This window comes from Panulirus ornatus, chromosome 63 (assembly GCF_036320965.1).
Source record: "Panulirus ornatus isolate Po-2019 chromosome 63, ASM3632096v1, whole genome shotgun sequence".
In the NCBI taxonomy this organism is placed as follows: domain Eukaryota; kingdom Metazoa; phylum Arthropoda; class Malacostraca; order Decapoda; family Palinuridae; genus Panulirus; species Panulirus ornatus.
The window spans coordinates 7,470,820-7,491,896 of NC_092286.1; the positions used below are offsets into that span (position 1 = coordinate 7,470,820).

Here is a 21,077-nt window from a genome sequence, read left to right on the forward strand (position 1 = left end):
ACACACACACACACACACACACACACACACAAACACACACACATTGTCTAAATCACCGTGTTCGAGGCACGATCTATTCAATCCTCAACCACTATACTAGCGAGTAAAAATACGGGAAAATAATTATCAAACTCTTCAGCAAACACTGTACAGACGATAAGCTAGAGAGAAAGCCCTTTGACCTGACACAAGCCAGGTCGTTAAATCTCAATAGTTGTAATGTCGTGCTTAATGATTGTCAAGTCGTAACGAGGAGTTTAAAGAATGGTGGAAAGGTAGAAAATAAAGAAAAACAGATTCAGGGCTTCCAAATGTATAGATTCAGGGTTTGTATGTGTATACTCAGGTCCTCATGTATGTATAAAGATTCAGGGCACGTATGTATACAGATTCTGGGCTTGTATGTATATAAATAAATTCAGGGCTTGTAAGTATACAGATTCATGGCTTGTATGTATGTAAATTCAGGGCATGTATGTATAAAAAAGACTCAAGGCTTGTATGTGTAGCTTCAGGGCTTGTTTTTATATAAATTCATGTCTTGTGGATATAAAGCATGAAATTTGCATGAAGCTCCGTCTCTATTGATGACTCAACCACCTATATTTATCTATGTCTGACGTGGAGTGTTTAATCAACAATATCTGCTTTATATGCCAACATCTTTTTTTTTACAAAGAACGTAACACTGCTGCGACAGCTGCTCGATTTAAATAATGTATGATAATGCAAATTTATCAGTCATATGAATTAACTATGTAATTTTCCTCTCCCTTACGATGAAACACATGTACAACTAGAAAAAAAAAAACCCAAAATCCATGTCAAAATTCATCCATTTCCTAACTCTAACTTCACTGCCACTTTACCATAAGTGAAGCCATATTTTACTCTTAAGATAAATAAGATTTATTTATAGGACAATGCAACAAGAAGTCTGCACCAACACGCCGAGTCTTATAAGCCATACTACTTTTTCCACTTATAAACTTACTTCAACCACTTAAAAACCTAAAAGTACAGATCGTACAATAATAATTCATAAGTGTAAAATATACATATATAAAATGCCAACTTCCTAACCTAACCTAACCTGGTATAGATAGTGCGCAGTGTGACATAGAAAGCCTCCTGGATGACAAAGACATCCATCTCTGTGACATAAACAGACACCTAAACACAGCCACCTACCTGGTGGTATAAATAGTCGCCTACCTGGCATAAACAAAACTAGTACTCAGCATAACTTACTAAACTACCTGGCATAATATCACCTACCTGCCAGAAATACCCACCTTGCTGTCGGAATATAGATATCTGTACGGCACACACACTCACACACACAGCCACTTACCTGACAGAGGGGAATGTGCACCTCGCCTATGGAGTCGTCCCGGGAGAACCGATCGTAGTCGAAGACATGGAGATGAAGCACTCGACTCTGAAGCTTCTGAATGGGGAACCCTGTAATGGCGAGACTGTGTTGATTCGAATGAAGGAAATGACGAAGGACGGAAAGAAGGAAGGGAGGAAAAGAAGAGGTTTTGGTAGAACAAGAATGAAAAAAAATATAGATATGGGGAAGAAAAAAAAAGGAGGATGTAGACATATACAAAAACACGTTCATAAGGTCCCCAAAAAGGGTCAGAACTCTTATATACCCCATATTGCATAAACGGGGTAACCGTGTGTTTACGAAGTCGGACTCACCTTCGAAGTAGAAGGTCTCGTGCCACTTGGGGTGAAGGGTGCGTCGCTTGATCTTCGTCTCCAGCTTGTGTTTCTTGTCTGGGAGGAGAGTCACTCGCACGTAGGGGTCGCTCGTGCCGCTCAAGTCCTTCGCCGGGAGCTCCTTGGCCTGTGAAGGTCGAGGCAAGTGTGAGTTCTCAAGGAAAAAGCCTAGCCAACACGGCGATGACTACGATTTCTAAAAGGTTTGGGAATGTAGGGTTTCTCTGAGCTCCAGAGATACCAGAATATGGTGATGACTCCTGCCCAATGATGATATATCGTAGCAATCGCTTTCTGCAAAGAGAGAGTTCTAATATTCTATAGTTCACCAGTGAACCTTGGTTATTTCTCTTAACTGACAGAGCGCCATATTTTGACCCTCAGGCGCAATGATCCTGGCCTTTCACCTGGCCATTATGGATCAGGTTAATGGTCACGTCATCATATCCAAGGGACTGTCTGTTCTGTTGTGCTCAAGTACGTCTGGATTTCAAAGTTTGGCTTAAACTTATGCTCTCACATATGAGGCGAGACCTTATGTAATAATATGAACGGCAAAAAAAAAAAAAAATCTGTTACTTCGACCTTAACAAAGAGTACGGCTCTTAAAAGTAGGATTGTCATTCTGGGAGTATGACCTTATCTTAGACTGTGACCTTTGAAGGGTATGTCAGTGGTGAGGGGTCGATCGACCTGGTGGTCTTTAAGAGTATACACTCCAGGAGGTGTGGTCTTCAGAGACGAACAACCCGACTCTCAAACATTTTTTGGGAAACAGCTTTATTTAAAGGGTCTAACTCTTTAGGTTGTAGCCTCATTTCACGGCGTAAATAAATACCTTTTAAGGGATACAGTATAATATGTTATTTCGACTAAGATTCTAAGTCTTATTGACGATGAGTATGAAGGTCGGTTTCTGATGCAGCTTGAAAAGTGTTGTTCCACTCCTCCTGTTTTCGCAGAGACCGACTTATTGCAGGGTATTATGCATCTGATCGGACAGAAATTGGATTTTTTCTCCTTTTTAATGAGTTTAGGTCTCTGGGAGTGATAATGAGCAATGAAGTGTTGGAACAGAGACGAGACGAAGGTCGTACAAAGGCGAAATCAATCGAAAGTATCGAAAAATATTATAAAAATTATCAAAAATATTAATGTTGTAAACCACAGTATCATTGTATGGTGGAGAGCTTGGCTTGCTCTCCCTCTGATTTATGGAGGTGTAACTTAAAGAGTCTTCCTAAGTCTAATCAAATTAAAAGCGAAAAAATAACCAAAAACTGGGCAACATCCATCTTCAGGATCAAACATCATATATTCTTTGATCAATAAAAATATCACTGAATCTAGGGACATACAGAGACATGAAAACAGGAGGAGTATTGGCGATGAGATGGTATACCTTCTCATGAGCAAGATTTGTAAACAGCCCAGTATGTTTTGATTATTTAACAATGCAACGACGGACGAGCGGTTGGCAACTGCTGCCGACAGACGCCGACCGCGCCTCAAACCACCTGACTACACACACACATTATATATATATATATATATATATATATATATATATATATATATATACTTGCTTTTTACCAATTTCTCCCACTCTCTGTTATTTCCTAGAGATGTGAAAAGACTAAAGTTCATGGAACTTTCATGAAGGCTTCTGTTTTCTTTCTGGTTTTCATCATGTAAATATATCATGCACTTCTACTGTGACTCGTCTGTAGAGAGATGAATGTATATACGAGAATGATGACGTGCCGTTGGATGGAAAAATCATTAGAAAGACGTATGGACGAGAGCTTTTGACGATGGTGTGGTCAAGCGGGGTAGGTATGGTAGACGCTAGGCTAGTAAAGAGGACACATGGAAGGTGTAAACAGAGAGGATGAATGCGGAATGACATGGCCAGATGTCGTGTGTGTGTAAACCGTTTATAGCTACTTTTTTTTTCCTATTTCTTAATGAGAAAAACAAAGGAACTATTTCCGATCAAGTGTAATGAAGAGATGTAAAGAGCGATGGTACGAAGGACGAACGAACACGATGGTCTTAAACTAAAGTATGAAAAGCGAAAAAAAAAAAATAGAAAAATTCTGAAAGTGCTTTTATCAAAATGGAAGCCAATGTTCTCTTAAATACAGAAGACGTGAGGATGTGAGTAACTGGGCAAACAAAGACCATATAATACACAAAGTTATGTACGGTCTTGAGAACTATTTTGAACACCTGAAGAATTTATAAAATGTTTCGACTGCTGGTTATAATTTCACGTTAACGACCTCAAACCAAACCCTAGCAAATGATAAGACTAAATCCTAAACAACAACAACAGACACTATAAGCACCAGATACAACAGATTTCATAATCCCAGTCGTGCAGATATGTATGGAAAAGCCAATATCAATATCTATAAAAGTGATGGAGACCGAACTCCTTCAATCTCCAAGCCAAAACACTCCTCTTTTTCATCATGCAACATAGTTCACCCTCAAAAACAAAATCCCAGAACTATTCTCGGCCAAGAAAACTTCACGGAAAGTTCCAATACTCCGCTGGACATCTGGAGGTCGCATTCCCGGCTGCTCTCAAAACTTCAACCACACAGCTTCAACCACACAGACCCAACCATCCATGGCCGTTAATGATAATCATTCTTTTGATCTGTTATTGTTTTTCTTTTCTTTTTTTGTCCTTGTAAAAGGACGTGTGTATCCGTCGCAAGCCGACACCGGGACGCGGGCTTGTGTCAAATGTCAAAACAGCGAGATGACAACAGTTCTCTCAAACCCCCGAGCGCAACATCTCGCCAAGGAAGACGCGCGTCGTCGCGCGCAAGATAACATATAATTAGTTGAACGAATTTGTACCTCCGTGTGTGTGTGTGTGTGTGTGTGTGTCTGTGACGTCAACAAGCCCCGCCCCAGCGCTGGCCTGCCCCACCAATGAGACTGAGGGACACAGCCTAACGACCTGGGAACGAACCGTCGTCGTAAAAGAGCAGCAGCGACGGAAGAGACCGGGAGACGAAAATATAAAAATGATCATAATGAAAAAAAAAAAAAGTGAATAAAATAAGCTGTCCGAGTTATACACCTGTGGTGGTGGTGGTGGTTGTGGTGGTGGAAGGAGGAGGGAGGTTGTACCTGTGGTGGTGGGAGAGAGAGAGAGAGAGAGAGAGAGAGAGAGAGAGAGAGAGAGAGAGAGAGAGAGAGAGAGAGAGAGAGAGAGGATCCACGCTGCTGCCGACGCCGCCGACCAGGATCGTTATTACTTCAATCTTGCACGCGTGGAGGAGAAGGTCGGAGGTTACCCAGCGTGGTCCGCCTCCCTCACCCAACCCTAGGCTCCTCCTCCTCCTCCTCGACCCTCCCTCCATCCCTCACCTCCCAACCACTCATCCCAGACTCCGTCTCCCTCACCTCACTCCCCATCCATCTCAGGCTCCCACTCCCCTCCCCCACTTACCCCCACGCTCCGTCACCCTTACCTCCCCACTCACCCTAGGCTCAATCTCCCTTACCTCCCCACTCACCCTAGGCTACTTCTTCCTAACCTCCAACACCAAACCTCAGCCTTGCCTCCCTACCCATTCCAATCACCCCCTTCCTTACCTCCCCATCCACCGTAGGTAACCCCCTCACTTACCTCCCAGCTTACCACATCCACCTCAATCATCCCTTCTCTTCCCTCCCTATCCACATCAAGGCTCAAACCCTTTCCCTTACCTCCCCAGTCAACTCTTCCCTTACCTACCCAAGAATCAACCTTTATGACGTCACGGACAGTTCAATCCTTGGTCACCAGAAGTGATCAGAGATGAAAGAAAACTATAACCAATTGAAAGAAGAGCCAACAAGCTAATTCCTTCATTCAGGAAACCGCCTCATGAGGTGAGGATTCAATGACCTAAAATCATTCTTGCTAAATAAGAGTTCAGACTCAGAGGAGATGTAATAAAAGCTTTCAAAACGCCTTAAGCAATTTCGACAACATAGGAAAATGATGTGAATTTAGATCGAGATTCGGTGGCCAGAAATAACGGAAGGAAGATGAGAAGGGAAGAGATGTAACGGCAACATAAGCAAATATTTTTTCTTATTTGCAAAGTGTTTCAACTTATATTGAAGATATATGCACGATTAATATTTTCATATTAAGACCACGGTAACGATTCAATATTTCATATCATTGAATAAATTTGCGCCACATTTTCAACTACAACCTTGACCCACTCATACCACAATATAATTCTCATCCCTCAACCGAACACCACACCCTAATCCTCCTCATACCTCATCCTTATCAGAGCCTAATCCTCATACCTCACCCACAGTTTAATCCTTATACCTCACTCATACCACAGCCTAATCCTCATACCTCACGCATTGCTTAATCCTTATCCCTCATACCACACCCTAATCCTCATACCTTACCCACTGCTTAATCCTTATCCCTCATACCACAGCCTAATCCTCATATCTCACCCATTGCTTAATCCTTGTCCCTCATACCACAGCCTAATCCTCATACCTCACCCACTGCTTAATCCTCATCCCTCATACCACAGCCTAATCCTCATACCTCACCCACTGCTTAATCCTTATCCCTCATACCCCAGCCTAATCCTCATGCCTCATCCTTATCAGAGTCTAATCCTCATACCTCACTAGAACCCAATCCTGCTAAATCCTCCTCATCTATCTTGCCTCACTTGTGGTCTAACAAGCCGTCTTCCTCTGAGCGACTCCACTTCTTCACTCTCTCTCTCCCCGCTACCCACTGAATACCTCCCCAACCCCCTTTCTCTCTCCCCCCAAAAGCCCCGCCAACCCCCCCCCCCCCCTTTCCCACGTTGGGGTGGGGGGGTTGAGGGGAGGAGAAGAGGGGGAAGGCGAGTTCTTTATCATTGTTACCCCTCGATAATTCACAAGGGATCTACCCGCGGCACAAGCTCTTCAAAGAGAAGGAGTTTTTCCTTCCCTTCCCTCCCTCCCCCAAAAGATATTCCTCCTCCTCCTTCTCCTCGTCTCACCTGTGCATCCTATCCTTCGTCCCGTCAATTTCCCGCGCGACGTCTTGGTAGCTCTTCCCGCACCTTCGTCCAGGTCCGTCTGTCCTCCCACTCTGTTCGCAACTCCCTCCCTCAGGGTGGACTATCCCAGGGAGCTTCTTATATACTAGAGTCGCCCTTCATAAAAGAAGGACTCCTCCTCCATTTTCTTTCCGATATTTGTGTGACATGGACATTCTATGTTGCCTTTCAACTTTATCAATCTATTTTTTTTTTCTCTTTTCTCCCCGTTCTTCAAAACTCTCCCCTTTCCCAAGGACTAGTCAGGGATTTCCTCTCTCTCTCTCTCTCTCTCTCTCTCTCTCTCTCTCTCTCTCTCTCTCTCTCTCTCTCCAAAAAATCTCTTTCTCTGTTCTTCGCATGTCTCCTTTATTTTTTTTCCTCTTTTCCCTCCCCTCCCTTTTTCTTAATCCGCTTTATTTCAATATTCAAACCTTCCTCCCCAGGTTCAATCCTTCTCTCTACGGCTCTTTTTTTCTGTTTCCCTTTTCGTTTTGTCTGGTTCACACACACACACACACACACACACGCGACGGACGAGCAATTTTCGCCTCTCGTTTCCAACGGGCCATTCGTCTTTGGGCCCGCTCTTGCTGTCACGACATCTTATACACAACAAAGTGCTTCTGTGTTTATTCCGGGTGATTTTGCTTTTCATCATCCTTTACACACACACACACACATATATTCTCTTACTCGCCAAGAGTGTTTCTCCCTTCCTATAAATTTGGATACCTGTTGCCTCCTCCCACCTTTAGCTACGAAGCCTACAGACACGCCCGTGGGGGAAGGAAAGGACTGGAGAGAGAACAGAACAACTAGTCACAACACAAATGTCGAGTCTGATGATGCCCGGAATGTAGGCAAGACGGGCAACTCTTCGTTGTCCTATATCGACGCCGAGGAGGAGGAGGAGAAGGTTGGTGTGTAGGTAAGACGGGTAACTCTATGCAGAGAAATAGTGACGCCGAGGGGAGGCGGGAGTGTAGGTAAGACGGCCAACTCTCCACAGAGAAATATCGTCGCCGAGGGAGGCGGGAGTGTAGGTAAGGCGAACAACTCTTCATAAAGAAATATCGACGCCGAGGGAGGCGGGAGTGTAAGCAAGATGGGCAACTTTCCATAGGGAAATATAGACGCCGAGTCGAGCACGAGCGCTTTGTTTACCCGGAGCAAGATGCCTGTTAGTCATTTTCGTTGGAGTTTCCAGGCGTACAGAGGGACGCGCTGATTGGCGAATATGGTCATTTCGTCACCTGATAGCGAGTGTGATTATTGGAAATTTAACGGGTCGTTTAACTTTAAAAGTTCATAGGTAAGGTTATGACTGCCAAACGGGGTCATTTCAGAGTAGATAATTGTATATTTAGTTACAAGATTCAATTAAAGATGAACTTTATCATCTTATTAATTTACGCGATAAAGGTCAAATTACCTCTTATCTAATAAAATTACACAAAATCCCTCAAAAACAATAAACCAAAGCTTTTAGTCAAACTTTTTAGAACGAAAGTTTTCAGAATACAATACCTTAACAGAAGCCATTCGTATTTTCCTTTAGTTCCCCATCCACTTTACTTTTCCGTTTTTTTGTCGTTTTTTTTTTTAATGTAAAAGGCGTATGAAAAAATAAGGGGAGACTGTGTCGTCCACAAAAACATATTGCAAAAATCACTCGAACTTTTGAAATATCAAACACTGTCGTACGACACTTTAATCAAAGGACTAAATTATGTATGTAGTGAGCCAAATATTACGTCAACCTGAAAGTCCCTGACTTTATATTTTAAAGGGAAATATACAAACACACACACGAGAGAGAGAGAGAGAGAGAGAGAGAGAGAGAGAGAGAGAGAGAGAGAGAGAGAGAGAGAGAGAGAGACCCGCGCAGAAACAATAGTATGGAAAATGGTAGAGGGGTCCGCGGAACAGAGGAAAGGGGGGGGGGGGGGGAGATATAGGAAATGTTTGGGGCCAAGAGCTCTGGAACTCTCCACAGAGGGCAAACGGTGCCAAACATGGCGGAGGGGAGAGTGGAAGGGACATAGTGGTTGTGGTAGAAGTATGAGGTTGTGTGGTGGGGAGAGGACATGGACGGTGAGTTGGACAAATGGAGACTTAAAGTGTACACACGTACGAAGAAAATGGAAGTGGGAGATGAGAGGTAGACTTGCACATACTGCACAAACGCAGCAGAGACGACACGAAAACAATGGTAATATATTAAAAAATAATGTCAGGACTAATGGTAGGGATATTATGTAATGGGATATGAACACCATGTTACGTAGCAATGGTTGGGGAGAGTGGATAAAGCCATGGAACCATATTACGATAAGGTTTTAAGATAATGTCTTTATTATCAAGCTGTATACATGACACAGAATGAAATAACGAGATGTGTATGAAACCTGCTCGTAGATAAATGGTAAAGGGGGGGATAAGAGGGCCTAAAAGCACGAGTAATGGTAGCTACCATACCAATAATGGTAGGAGCTCAAAGACACCAGCCAAGATAACGGATACAGACGCAGGGAGATCGGAAAAGGGAGGAAGGGGAGGGGAAGAAGAATGAGGAGCTAATTACAGTGGTAGATACAAGTAGAAAAATAAGAGAGAAAATGGTTGAGCAAGGATGGAGGCGGGTGATAATCCTGGGAGAAATATGGATATAATTCAATTCTTTTTTTCCTTCTTGCCCAACCTGGGGAAATAAATCTTTCCGAATCTTCTGCGAGGAGAACGATGTTGCAATGATTTATTCCACTGGCGAAAGTTTTCTTTTTTTCCCCTCCCCCCTCGCAGTGGCCCTCTCTCGTGAAATAAGTATATTTCTCAATGTTCTCTGCGTGGAAAGAAATAAAATCCTTTTGGGGTTTATTCTGTCCAGTGGATTCTCACGTGCATTACGCATGCAGCTTGAAAATAGGGCTTTTGGGGGCGTATGAGCCCTCGTGTCCGTCTGTTCCTGGCGCTACCTCGCTAACGCGAGAAACGACGAGCAAGTATGATAAGAGTCCTGGAGTCACTTTCAAAATGTTTACTTATTTGTCTTACTGCATTAACGATGTGGTGAAGCTGTTCGAATAAAAAAGATCCTATTTCTTATTACTATAAAAGAAAAAAATGCAAAACAAGTTTATGATCTGGAAATGTAAATATAATCAACCATGAGTTGAATTTCCGATGGACGACGGGCTGGAAGCTGGCGTGCAAGAACTGGCTGGGAGATGAAGTGGCAAGGATTTCGGAGGAAGACTGCAAGATGCAGAGAAACGACGGCATTTTGCAAGATATCAGGAAGGTGGAAAATAGTAGCAAGGGTAATAGTAGTGTTAGTAGTAGTATAGTAGTAGTAGTGGTGGTAGAAGTAGTAGAAGTAGTGGTAGTAGATACTGTAGTGGTTGTAGCTGTAGTAGTATTGTTGTAGTAGTAGTAGTAGCAGTAGTAGTAGTAGATACAGTAGTGGTTGTAGTTGTAGTAGTAGTGGTAATACTAGTAGTAGTAGTAATGAGAACAGTGACATACCTAACCCGTGGCCTATTTTCTGTACACGTCCTGAAGGAGTAATATATATATATATATATATATATATATATATATATATATATATATATATATATATATATATATATATATATACATAACCCTCTTACATGACCCTTATTCCCGAGAGAACCAACCATCCAGCGTACCTTACTTCCTCACGATAAAGAACTCTTTCATAACATCCAGCACACAAGAAGAACACTGATAAAAAGAAAATGGATGAATGTCAGGCCCAACTTGGCATGAAATAATATCACACAGACCAAATAGAATCGGGGAAAAAAAAAAAGAAGAATTAAGTAATTAGTTGATGAAAAGACTTCTTTGTTGAGGGGGTCTGTTCTTCGTAACTTGTCCACTTTGTAAAACGTGTTCGCTCCAGAAAAAAAAGAAAAGAGGACGTAACAAATAAAAGAGAAACTTTTATTTATTTTTTCCCCCCCCACCTCAAACTTGCAAGCATGTTTTAACTTTCTTACACTGTAGCCAAGTTTAATTGTCTTCAGCTTTAAGGTCTGTCTGTCATTGAGGTGAATTTGTCCAGTCAGGACAGACCTCCGTCTCTGGTCTCTATGTGTCCATGATGGTCTTCTCGTCCAGTACTATAAAGTCTCCAAGTTTCTTTCTCGTGGTTTCCCGGTACTAGGGTCTCTGGCATCACATAATATTGGGTCTTCCGTACCACACAGTACTTTGGTCTCTGGCATCACATTATACTAAGGTCTCTGGTACCACACAGCACTGGGGTCTCTGGCATCACATAATACTGTGGTCTCTGGCATCACATAATACAGGGTCTCTGGTACCACACAGTAATGGGGTCTGTGACACCATACAGTCGTGGGAACTGGGGCACTACACAGAACTAGTGTCTATGGCACCACAAAACACTATTTCATTTTACAATAAAGTTCGTGTGCCTAAACAAGACAAGAGAGTATACAATGGGTGTCCATGACAAGCATCAATGTTATGAGAAATGAGCAGTAAGGATAATCCTTCGTCAGTTGGAGTCACTCAATATCTATAGATATCCAACTACATTATCATATGGAACTTTCCTTTTCTTCTGATTTCGAACATGACTTTGAAATTCACCATTAGAATTAGATAAAAAAAAAAAGGAAATACAGTCTTTGATCACCGACCCTTCAATCTAAGTTTGGACTGATAATAGTTTTGCTTCGGTAGATCATTAGGTTATTTAACTAATGCGTTAATACATGCATAGCGATCGAACAATATAATAATAGTAGACTATCACTAAATATGATTCATATGTCACATTCGGCGCACTCCTTTGAATAGATTGGCATATTCTAAACTGCATTAACTCACTAAGTACTCCATCATGATGTAAATGGTGCTGTATTCAGACAGTCACCTTTGACCCCGTGTTTCAGAGGTACGAGACGGATTACTGAATGAAACCCATGAATGAAAAGTACTCTTTTCTAAAGTATGTTGGCCTCTGAGTCTGAACTGCGGTGACAAAGGAAGGAGGGGAAAAGAGAGAAGCTAAACCCCAGACCATGAATTCGAGTCAGACGACACACGTCCTAGAGTCGCCATCTCCTCCAAGGGATATAGCTGTCTGGCAACTCTCTCCCCCCAGCTCTGGTCGAAGCGTTGTCCACATCCAGCTAATGGCCGTTCCAGATCTCGTTCAAGGCGGTGACTGTTTCAGGGAACGACGACAAACGAGACGGCATTAGGCGACGGAACGAGAGAGGTACCATAGATGTCAAGCGACTGACGAAAGACGACGGAAAGACGACGAGACACGACGTTAAGGCGAATGAAAGACGACAAGTAACGAGAAACAGACGACTGGCGAAGGGCGATAGAAAGCAGGGGACGACAGACGACTGGCGAAGGGCGATAGAAAGCAGGGGACGACAGACGACTGGCGAAGGGCGATAGAAAACAGGGGACGACACAACGAGCAACTAACCACCACGACACAGGTCGGCAGAGCTGAAATACGTGACGAGTCAGTGCATACAACATCTCGGCTGGAAGGACACGAAATCACCTCTGGAATCCTTAAAGACGCCACAATACTAATGACTCTATCTTTGGCACGGATCAGGGACAAATATAAACATAAGTTCTGCAAGAGGAATTTCCTCCACTCGACCAAGAGCCTGGCAAGCGCTTGTTGCTCCCAGCTTCGGTTGTGCCTAGCAAAGCGGGTATAATCCCAGCTCTTACCCCGTGAGACGCTGGAAGAACCAGATTAAGGCTGCAGATCGCAAGGGACCTGGAAGGGGGACTTGGTGCTCAAGGAACATTGCGACAGTTGTGGTAGGAGACAGTGCTCATGGAACACTGCGACAGCTATGGTAGATGAGGGTTCAAGGAACTTTGCGACAGCTGTAGCAGAGGACTTTGTGCCCAAGGAACTTTGCGACAGCTGTAGTAGAGGACTTTGTGCTCAGGGAACACTGTGACAGTTGTGGTATAGGACTTTAAGCTCAAGGAACTTTGTGAACAGTCGTAGTAGAAGAGTTACTGCAAAAAAAAAAAACATTGCGACAGCTTTATTATTATAACAACATCACAAAGATGTAGTAAGAAATGAATAAAGTTTTCGTCTATCCTGGAATACCTGCCATCATCTGAACTATAAACTAACGATCATTAACATGTCATGGTATAAGGTCTCCCAGCAATTTCACTATAGTCGATCTCGGGAACTGTTCAAATATGAGTGATAATTCGTGATACACAGTCATGTTGAACCAGACGACATATACTGCCTCTAACAGGGGAGTATTCCAATGAAGGAGAGAAAACGTATAATTCCAACGTCTTCAGCGAATTTCTCTCAACAAAACGTTCAAATGGCGTCCTAGCTACGTCTCTTCGTTGTATATCAACTGACTGTTATATTTCTCTCTTGTGTCTCCCCTGATGATGTGATTATTACACGAAAGCGCACTTGGGAACTTTTCGTGTTTCATTTTCCCCGTGGACTCATAGGAATATATATATATATATATATATATATATATATATATATATATATATATATATATATATATATAATCAATCTCGTCTTCCTACTGAAAGATATACTAATGCCTACACACAGTCTCAAATGTTCCTCGCATCTATCCAGCAGCAGCCAACATTAAAAAAGTGTGTGTTTCTCAATTCTGGCGACCGGTGGAAGACTTGATTTTTTTCTTCAAGAACCGAAAATGAAAAAAAAAAAAATGGTTTTCTGTTCGTCACACTGAGGGAGGATGGGAGGGAGGGAAGTGTGGCTCGCCCGGGGGGTTCAGCCGACCTTAATGACGCTGACATTATCATCATCCCTGAAGGTTTCGATTATCATGACCCGAAGTAAAGCCGGGATATTAAGTTTTACCATGTGTGTGGAAGGGAGGAGGCGGAGGGGACTGTGGGGAGGAGGAGGCTGTGGGGAGGAGGAGGGGACTGTGGGGAAGGAGGCAAAGGGGAGGAGGAGGCTGTGATGAGACTGTGGGGAGGAGGAGGCTGTGATAGACTGTGGGGAGGAGGAGGCTGTGATAGACTGTGGGGAGGAGGAGGGTGTGATGAGGAGATTGTGGGGAGGGGACTGTGGGGAAGGCCCTGTGGGGAGGGCCCTATGGGGAGGAGAATGTGGGGAGGAACATCTTGGAAAGACACTGTAGGGAGAACCCTCGTTTCTTTTCTTTAACAAATAAACCTTTTTCTATTGTCTTTCTGTAATGTACTTCTGAAGGGTGTACTTCAGGAGGAGTACTTCAGATGGGTGGACTTCAAGAGGGTGTACTTCAGGAAGGTGTACTTCAAGAGGGTGTACTTCAGGAAGGTGTACTTCAAGAGGGTGTACTTCAGGAAGGTGTACTTCAAGAGGGTGTACTTCAGGAAGGTGTACTTCAAGAGGGTGTACTTCGGGAGGGTGTACTTTTAGCTCTTATCATGTCCATCAGATTAAGAAGACAGATTTCTTTTTTCCACATTCCCAAAAACAGGCACTGATGAGAAGGTTACTCTAATCTACCAAATACCTGCGAAACAAAAGACGAGAAATTTGACAACTAGATGAAAGCACAGACGACGAACCACACACACACACACACACGTCAGAGCGAACGTCACAGAACGAGGTCGTAAAATCCTCATGAAGTGAGATCATCAGTCAAGGCAATCTGGAGATGTATTCATGGCAGGGAGACACACGCTGATGACCAGACGAGAAACTTGCTCTCGCTGAAGGTCTGTCATTCACCCGGGGAATAACCTTTAAACCGGTGGGGGGGAGGGGGGGTGTTAGTAGGGGGGGGGAAGGAGGGATGTCAGTGGGAAGGAGGGGAGTTCGTGGGGTGAAGGAGGGATGGAAGGAGGGTGGCGTGTGGGGTGTCGCTCTATAGAGGGGGCCATAGCAAACCTCATGACTCTGTGTACGTACCATGTCTTCCAGTGTGTGTGTGTGTGTGTGTGTGTGTGTGTGTGTGTGTGTGTGTGTGTGTTTCCCGCTGTCATCCGTCCCAGTGCAACCAACACCCGTCTACTCGTCCACGGTGTATGACTTGACACCCGTCACTTACCAACCGTCAGTTTACAACCACAGCTCCCTGTCTGTCCTTCCCAACCCGTCACTCTCTAAGCGTCATCTCCCCCCCAACCCCACAACCCCCTAACCCCACCCTCCCGTTTTAATCTCTAATCCCCAACGTCCATTTTCTTCTCGTCACTCTCCCTCCCCAACACTCTTGACCACTCGCCACTCAAATTCCCCATCATTCTCCACTCATAATTTCTCTTATCCCCCCCCCCCCCCAACACACACACACAAGTGTTGTTAATCACAACCAAATCGCCCATCACTCATTCTCCGTTCTTTATAAGACCATGTGAAAATTTCATTCTTGTACGAAAAAAAAAGAAAAACCACATAAAATATCGAGAATGTGTTGGAGGCGTCTTTTAGAAATATGAACATCTCGCGAGACACAATTTTGTGTGGATCAAGCAAAGAAGGGGCGACCCATGGAAGTTCAATCATGAATTTTAGTGAACTAAAAAAAAAAAGGAAAAAAAAATGATCCCTTTAAACAATTCTTCATTTGCATTAAATCTTATCCAATCGTTCAGGAAAAGTAGGAAATATTCTACAAGATATGAAGCCTCGATGGTCAAACATCTTCATCTATATAATTTGTAATTAGAGTATCATTACATGATAATCAGCCTCGAATGACTGAAGTGCATTAGATTACCATTACAGGAGAGGCAGATCCAAAACAAATTACTCGCAGAAAAACCCTGGTTTTAGGAACTGATTCTAAAACACTATAATTAATTTTGTTATCAAATCCCATTGTCAATTCCCTGAGGTAAGTTAGGTACATAAATAAGCCTTTCAAATCACTAACACACACGCTCGACCCATGACCAGTGTGTTCTGGTACGATACGAACCCTCACACGGATACAGATCCTCTTTATTTACATACTCAATGTTCACACTAAACTGAGACCCGTCGCTTCACTCACACTGCCTCTACGGCGCATGCGTCGTCTCCACAGTACTCAGTTCCGAATCATTGGTCTGCCAACTCCACCTGAAATATCTCTAGTTCTTTTCTCAATCGTCTATCCATCTCTTCAGTGGTCTTCCTCTCATCCAAGTACCTTCGAGTCGAGCTATATATATATATATATATATATATATATATATATATATATATATATATATATATATATATATATATATTCTTTCTTTCAAACTATTCGCCATTTCCCGCGTTAGCGAGGTAGCGTTAAGAACAGAGGGCTGGGCCTTTGAGGGAACATCCTCACCTGGTCCCCCTCTCTGTTCCTTCTTTTAGAAAAGAAAAAAAAAAAAATGTATATATTATTTCTTTTTTATCATACTAAATCGCCAATTGCAGTCTCCCGCGTTTACGAGGTAGCGCAAGGAAACAGACGAAAGACTGGCCCAACGAACCCACACACACATGTATATACATATACCTCTGCCGACCAACGTATCTTCTACTATACGTTCTAGATAAGATTATCATCCTTAAAGACTTCTTAGCCATGAAGCTTTTAACAATTTCTTCACACTAGTATGACATTCTTTTCATCTCAGATTCTTCTATCTATCTATCTATCTATCTATACTCCTAACGCTAAGTGTACTACACACATTATCCATCTATACTAGCTTACCACTGTCTTGTCTATCCTAACCTAAATGCACTTAAGATTCATATTTAGATCTCTGAACTGGGAGGCACTCCTTCACGCAACCTCCTTTCCAAACTCTACATGCATTCTTTTTTTCCAGGTAACAAAACTTTACATTGCATCCCCACTAACTTCACTTTCATCTTTAGCACTATCATACTCACTGAATTTTACTTCCATATAGTTCCAACCTTATCTACAGTGTCCAGTCCTCTCCCATTTATACTAATATTACACACACACACACACAAAGTCTTTTACTGAATCCACTCTCGTCCCTCCATACAAACGTCAAAGTTACCCGCAATTTCTCTCCACATCCAATCCTTCCTCTCACTCAGCAAAACAGCAGAGCATTATCGGCATGCAAAAATCCGTGGTGAATCCCATTCTGTTTCCCCTGTCATTTCACCGCACGCCTCTATTACCACATATCTCTCGCTCTCATCTGTGATACTGCCCCCCCATCCATACGAGCATAGCAACAACATCATACAACCCTGGCACACTCCACACTTTTATTTCAAGCCACTCAGCTCATATCCCCACTCACATGTTCACTCCTATCACAACAGCTCTTCACCAGGGTTTCATAATACCAGGGTTTCATAAGTTTTCCAAGTATACCACATAGGGGTTCAGACCTCTCCAGGAGCTTTTCCTGAATTTATCGTATGCCTTTTTTATGAAACCATTAATCCGAGAGAAATGTCCGACTATTTCTACCTTCCGTTTCCCAACACCCTAGAGTAAGAAATCTGGTCAACACACGCTCTTCTTCCCTCCCTAAACTCCTTTTCACCCCTCGCCAACAAAGGGGTCGACGAAGGGGTCAGTAATCCTTTTAATACGACCTATATAACCTGCCAACTATGCTCTTAAAAGGATTTATTCCTCCAATTCTTACAGTGACTTTTAGTCAGTTCCTTTACCCAGTGGAACAAGGAAAGTGCCCTCGTTCAATTAGCTTAATACCTGACTGACTACTTACCCATGCTACCATACACCCTCATCCAGATCCATTCCTCTGTAGTTTTGCTCCCACTCGTCACCATCGCCCTCAACACTCCACCTACCCACCACACATTCAATTTTTCCATTCTTTAAGAATATCTTTTTATGTTTCTGTTTTTTGATTATGATATCCTTCTTTCCCGCTTCATTTCTTCCTCTTTATTTTTATTTCTCCTTACCTCTCATCCAATAATTGTTACAAGTAGTTATTCCTTGCAATAATATATACGTGTGTGTGTGTGTGTGTGTGTGTGTGTGTGTGTGTGTGTGTGTGTGTGTGTGTGTCAATAAGAAGCAGTAAAAGGAAAACGTAAGGATGAAATAGTCTGGACGAATAAAGTCTGGAAATATTATCTTAATTGTCTCTCCGACGTCACAAGGTTCCATATTGAGGGCATTCCTACACCTGAAGAAATTTTTTTATCACTATCATCATCTTCGTGAAAACCATCCTCACCATCATATCACTATCAGAATCACTCAAACCTTAGCCATCACCATAGTCCTTCACGCTCTCGTAATTAGCACAACCATCTTCACTATCAGCAGTGCCATCATCTTCACTATCAGGAGTATCATCATCTTCACTATCACCACCCTCAACATCCCCAGCACCAACACAACCATTGTCACCATCCTTATCCCCAACACCACAGTCTCCAACTCTACCGTCTCCACCAAAATCATCAACAATGCTCACCGACCAAAGCTGACCGGGTCATCAATCAACCACTTGGGCAGAAAAGCCGGAGTTAACTCTCTCTCTCTCTCTCTCTCTCTCTCTCTCTCTCTCTCTCTCTCTCTCTCTCAACACGCCAGGCAGAGCTCCTGAAAGCACAATGCCTAAGTAAACTCCAGACGAATCCAAGGCCAAATGGACAATGCTATGAAGAGAAAAGGAAAGAAAAAAAGAGGAGAAAAGAAAAGACGAAGATTGAAAATGAAAAGACCGCAAATTGAAAGACTGAAAATTGAAAGACAAAATGAAAAACGATAAATCAATAAAGCAAGAATGAAAATACTCTTGTCTATTTTCGAATCAAATGACAATAAAGATATAATTTGGTTATCTCGAGGGTGGAGGTGATAACTCTTAACATATATCAAAATGCAATTAATGGAAAGAAGAAACAACCATTATCTATATACTGTACACCACGTCTACCATACTGGCTGGCTTCTGCAACCATCAAAGATCTTTTTCTGTTGTTGTTGTTTCAACTTGAAAATAAAGGGGATTTGCGTATGCCACAATCACCAGATACGTCAAAGATATCACTTCACTTATACATTAATAGCTGTACATTTCTTAACGTATAACTATGCTATTTACAGTAATTTTGACAACTGTTCTCCATCACTCATACCGAAAGCTAATAAACCCACTAGGTAATGGATGTTTGAGGGAGGCAATCTCTCTCCATCTTCGTAGGCTCAGTGTTCTCATCTTTCTTCTTCGTTTCTGAATCACTGGAACATGAGGTGGTCACGTGCCGTCGTCCACACCAGCCAGAGGAGTGTTGCAAAACAACCAGAGTGGCAACCTCCGAGCCAGGAAGATGTCTCCTCGGCTCACCGGAGATTGTCCATTTACAATCTTCCCTTCCCTCTTCTTTACCTCCTCGTCTTTCTCTCCTTCCCTCTCCATCTCTATCCTCTTAACCCCTCCTTTCCAACTCTCTCTCTCTCTCTCTCTCTCTCTCTCTCTCTCTCTCTCTCTCTCTCTCTCTACCCCCCTCTAAGCCCCCCAAGCCCAGCTCCCCCTCCATCACACACTCCTGGGAGAATACAAAGTGGATGACAAAAAAAAGAAAATAGAAAAAGAGGAAAGAAAAAACAAATGACACTCGAAAACTCGCGTAAGAACCCCAGAAGTCCATTACCTGGTGGTGCTCTCCTCGGAGTTACAGTAGAGACGAGGACCGACACCCTTCAGAAGCACGGCCAGAGGACGCCCTTCCACCTGGGGTTCCTTAAAGCCCAAGTCGTGTCCTCCTCCCCCCAGGATACTCACCCCGCACCCCACTGTGCCCTCAGGTAAGCTAAATGTGCTACGGAAGTCTCGGCCATTATCTCCCCCTAAAAAGGACGTATTATACAAACAAGAATAATACCCGAAGAGAAGAAAGAAGTCTCATTCAAGAGACAGAACTTCGAAGCAGCTTCGAAGAAAGCACTGCATTTTTGTTTTTCTTTCTCTCGTTCTGAAGTAAGTCGAAGCAAAGATTTCTTTTTCCTCGGGACTCTAGAGGCAGCGTCTCCTAAATATCGAGCTACGCTGGTTATAAAGGAGGGATTAATTCTGTTCATCTGATGCAGATCGAGAAAAGCCAAATGCTTCACAATGCAGGACTATGAAGCAGCGAAAGATGTTTTCATGCTTGGATATAAACACACATTGTGATCAGGAGATTCACAATGTCGTCTTTTGAAGACCTTTGTTTCATCGATGTGTTTTCAAGACGTCTAATGCCTGACGAAGGCTTTCTACTTTAGTAATTACTGTTAGAATTTAAAGGTTTCCAAGGATCACATCTCCACCTGGAATGGTTCGAACCACAACACGAAACAATGACCGTAAGAAAAAAGACCACCTGACCTTAACTGGCTGTGTTGTGACGCGTGAACTACCCAAACAATCGGTGACCTACCCTGGTTGGCCTGTGACCCCCGCGAGACGACCCAACTACGACTGTCGAATCCATGACCCTTGACCTCTGAGAATAAAACTATCCATCCATCTATCTATCTATTCATCTATCTATCTATCTATCTATCTATCTATCCCCGATGTTACCCTGCTATACTCTCAAAGCGGATTGTTTATCCCTCGACATAATTCGCAGGCAAAAGCGATAATAAGCAAGGCTCACTCACATACCGAGAGCAAATCATCTCTCTTTTTTTCCCCCCCAACGTATCATTCTAAGCCGAAGTATCATCATCATCAACAACTACAACAACAACAACAACAACAACAACAATCACCAACCCCAGTCACAGAAGAGCTTTCAAGAGACAAGAAGAAAGGAAGTCTTCTGAGAACACATAATCCCACAATAGAAATGACTTTTGGCGTACGCGTGTATGTTGGCAGGTACTCAAGTCTCGTCGGGGGAGATCAGGTTCTATACATCTATCTACCTACCTATCTATCTACCAACGTACCTTCGCCCAACGCATCTATCATTCCCAGTATACAGTATCGACAGACGAGCCACCACCACCAGCAGCCGCCACCGGGAATACATCATTTAATCCCGTTTTACAACAGCGACGGAACATAAATCACATTGACAAAAGAGTCGAATCCAATCGTACTGTCGCGGTGTATTAGGGGCGAGTAAAGTCGGGCGAAATGGAAAACTGGGAAAGGGACGCACAGAAAACGTGGAGCGGGCGGGTTACGTGTTCTGCAGCCAGTGTACTGTATTTGGTACCACCTCCTTGGTGGCATTCACCTGAACTATCATCGCTGAGACTTAAGGGCAGAGAC

The 21,077-nt window shown here is 43.1% G+C and overlaps 1 protein-coding gene across 8 annotated transcripts in view; it reads right to left on the bottom strand.

Moving 5' to 3' along the window:
* The window catches only part of Syt7 (Synaptotagmin 7), a 586,302-nt gene that overhangs the window by 21,792 nt on the left and 543,433 nt on the right, over positions 1-21,077 (bottom strand). For all 8 annotated transcript variants that reach the window (XM_071656733.1, XM_071656732.1, XM_071656731.1 and 5 more), the window contains 2 exons: positions 1,711-1,858; positions 1,355-1,464 (listed from right to left, as the gene is read on the bottom strand). In XM_071656733.1, the coding sequence (XP_071512834.1) occupies positions 1,355-1,464; positions 1,711-1,858 (258 nt within the window). The remainder of the gene's footprint in view (positions 1-1,354; positions 1,465-1,710; positions 1,859-21,077) is intronic.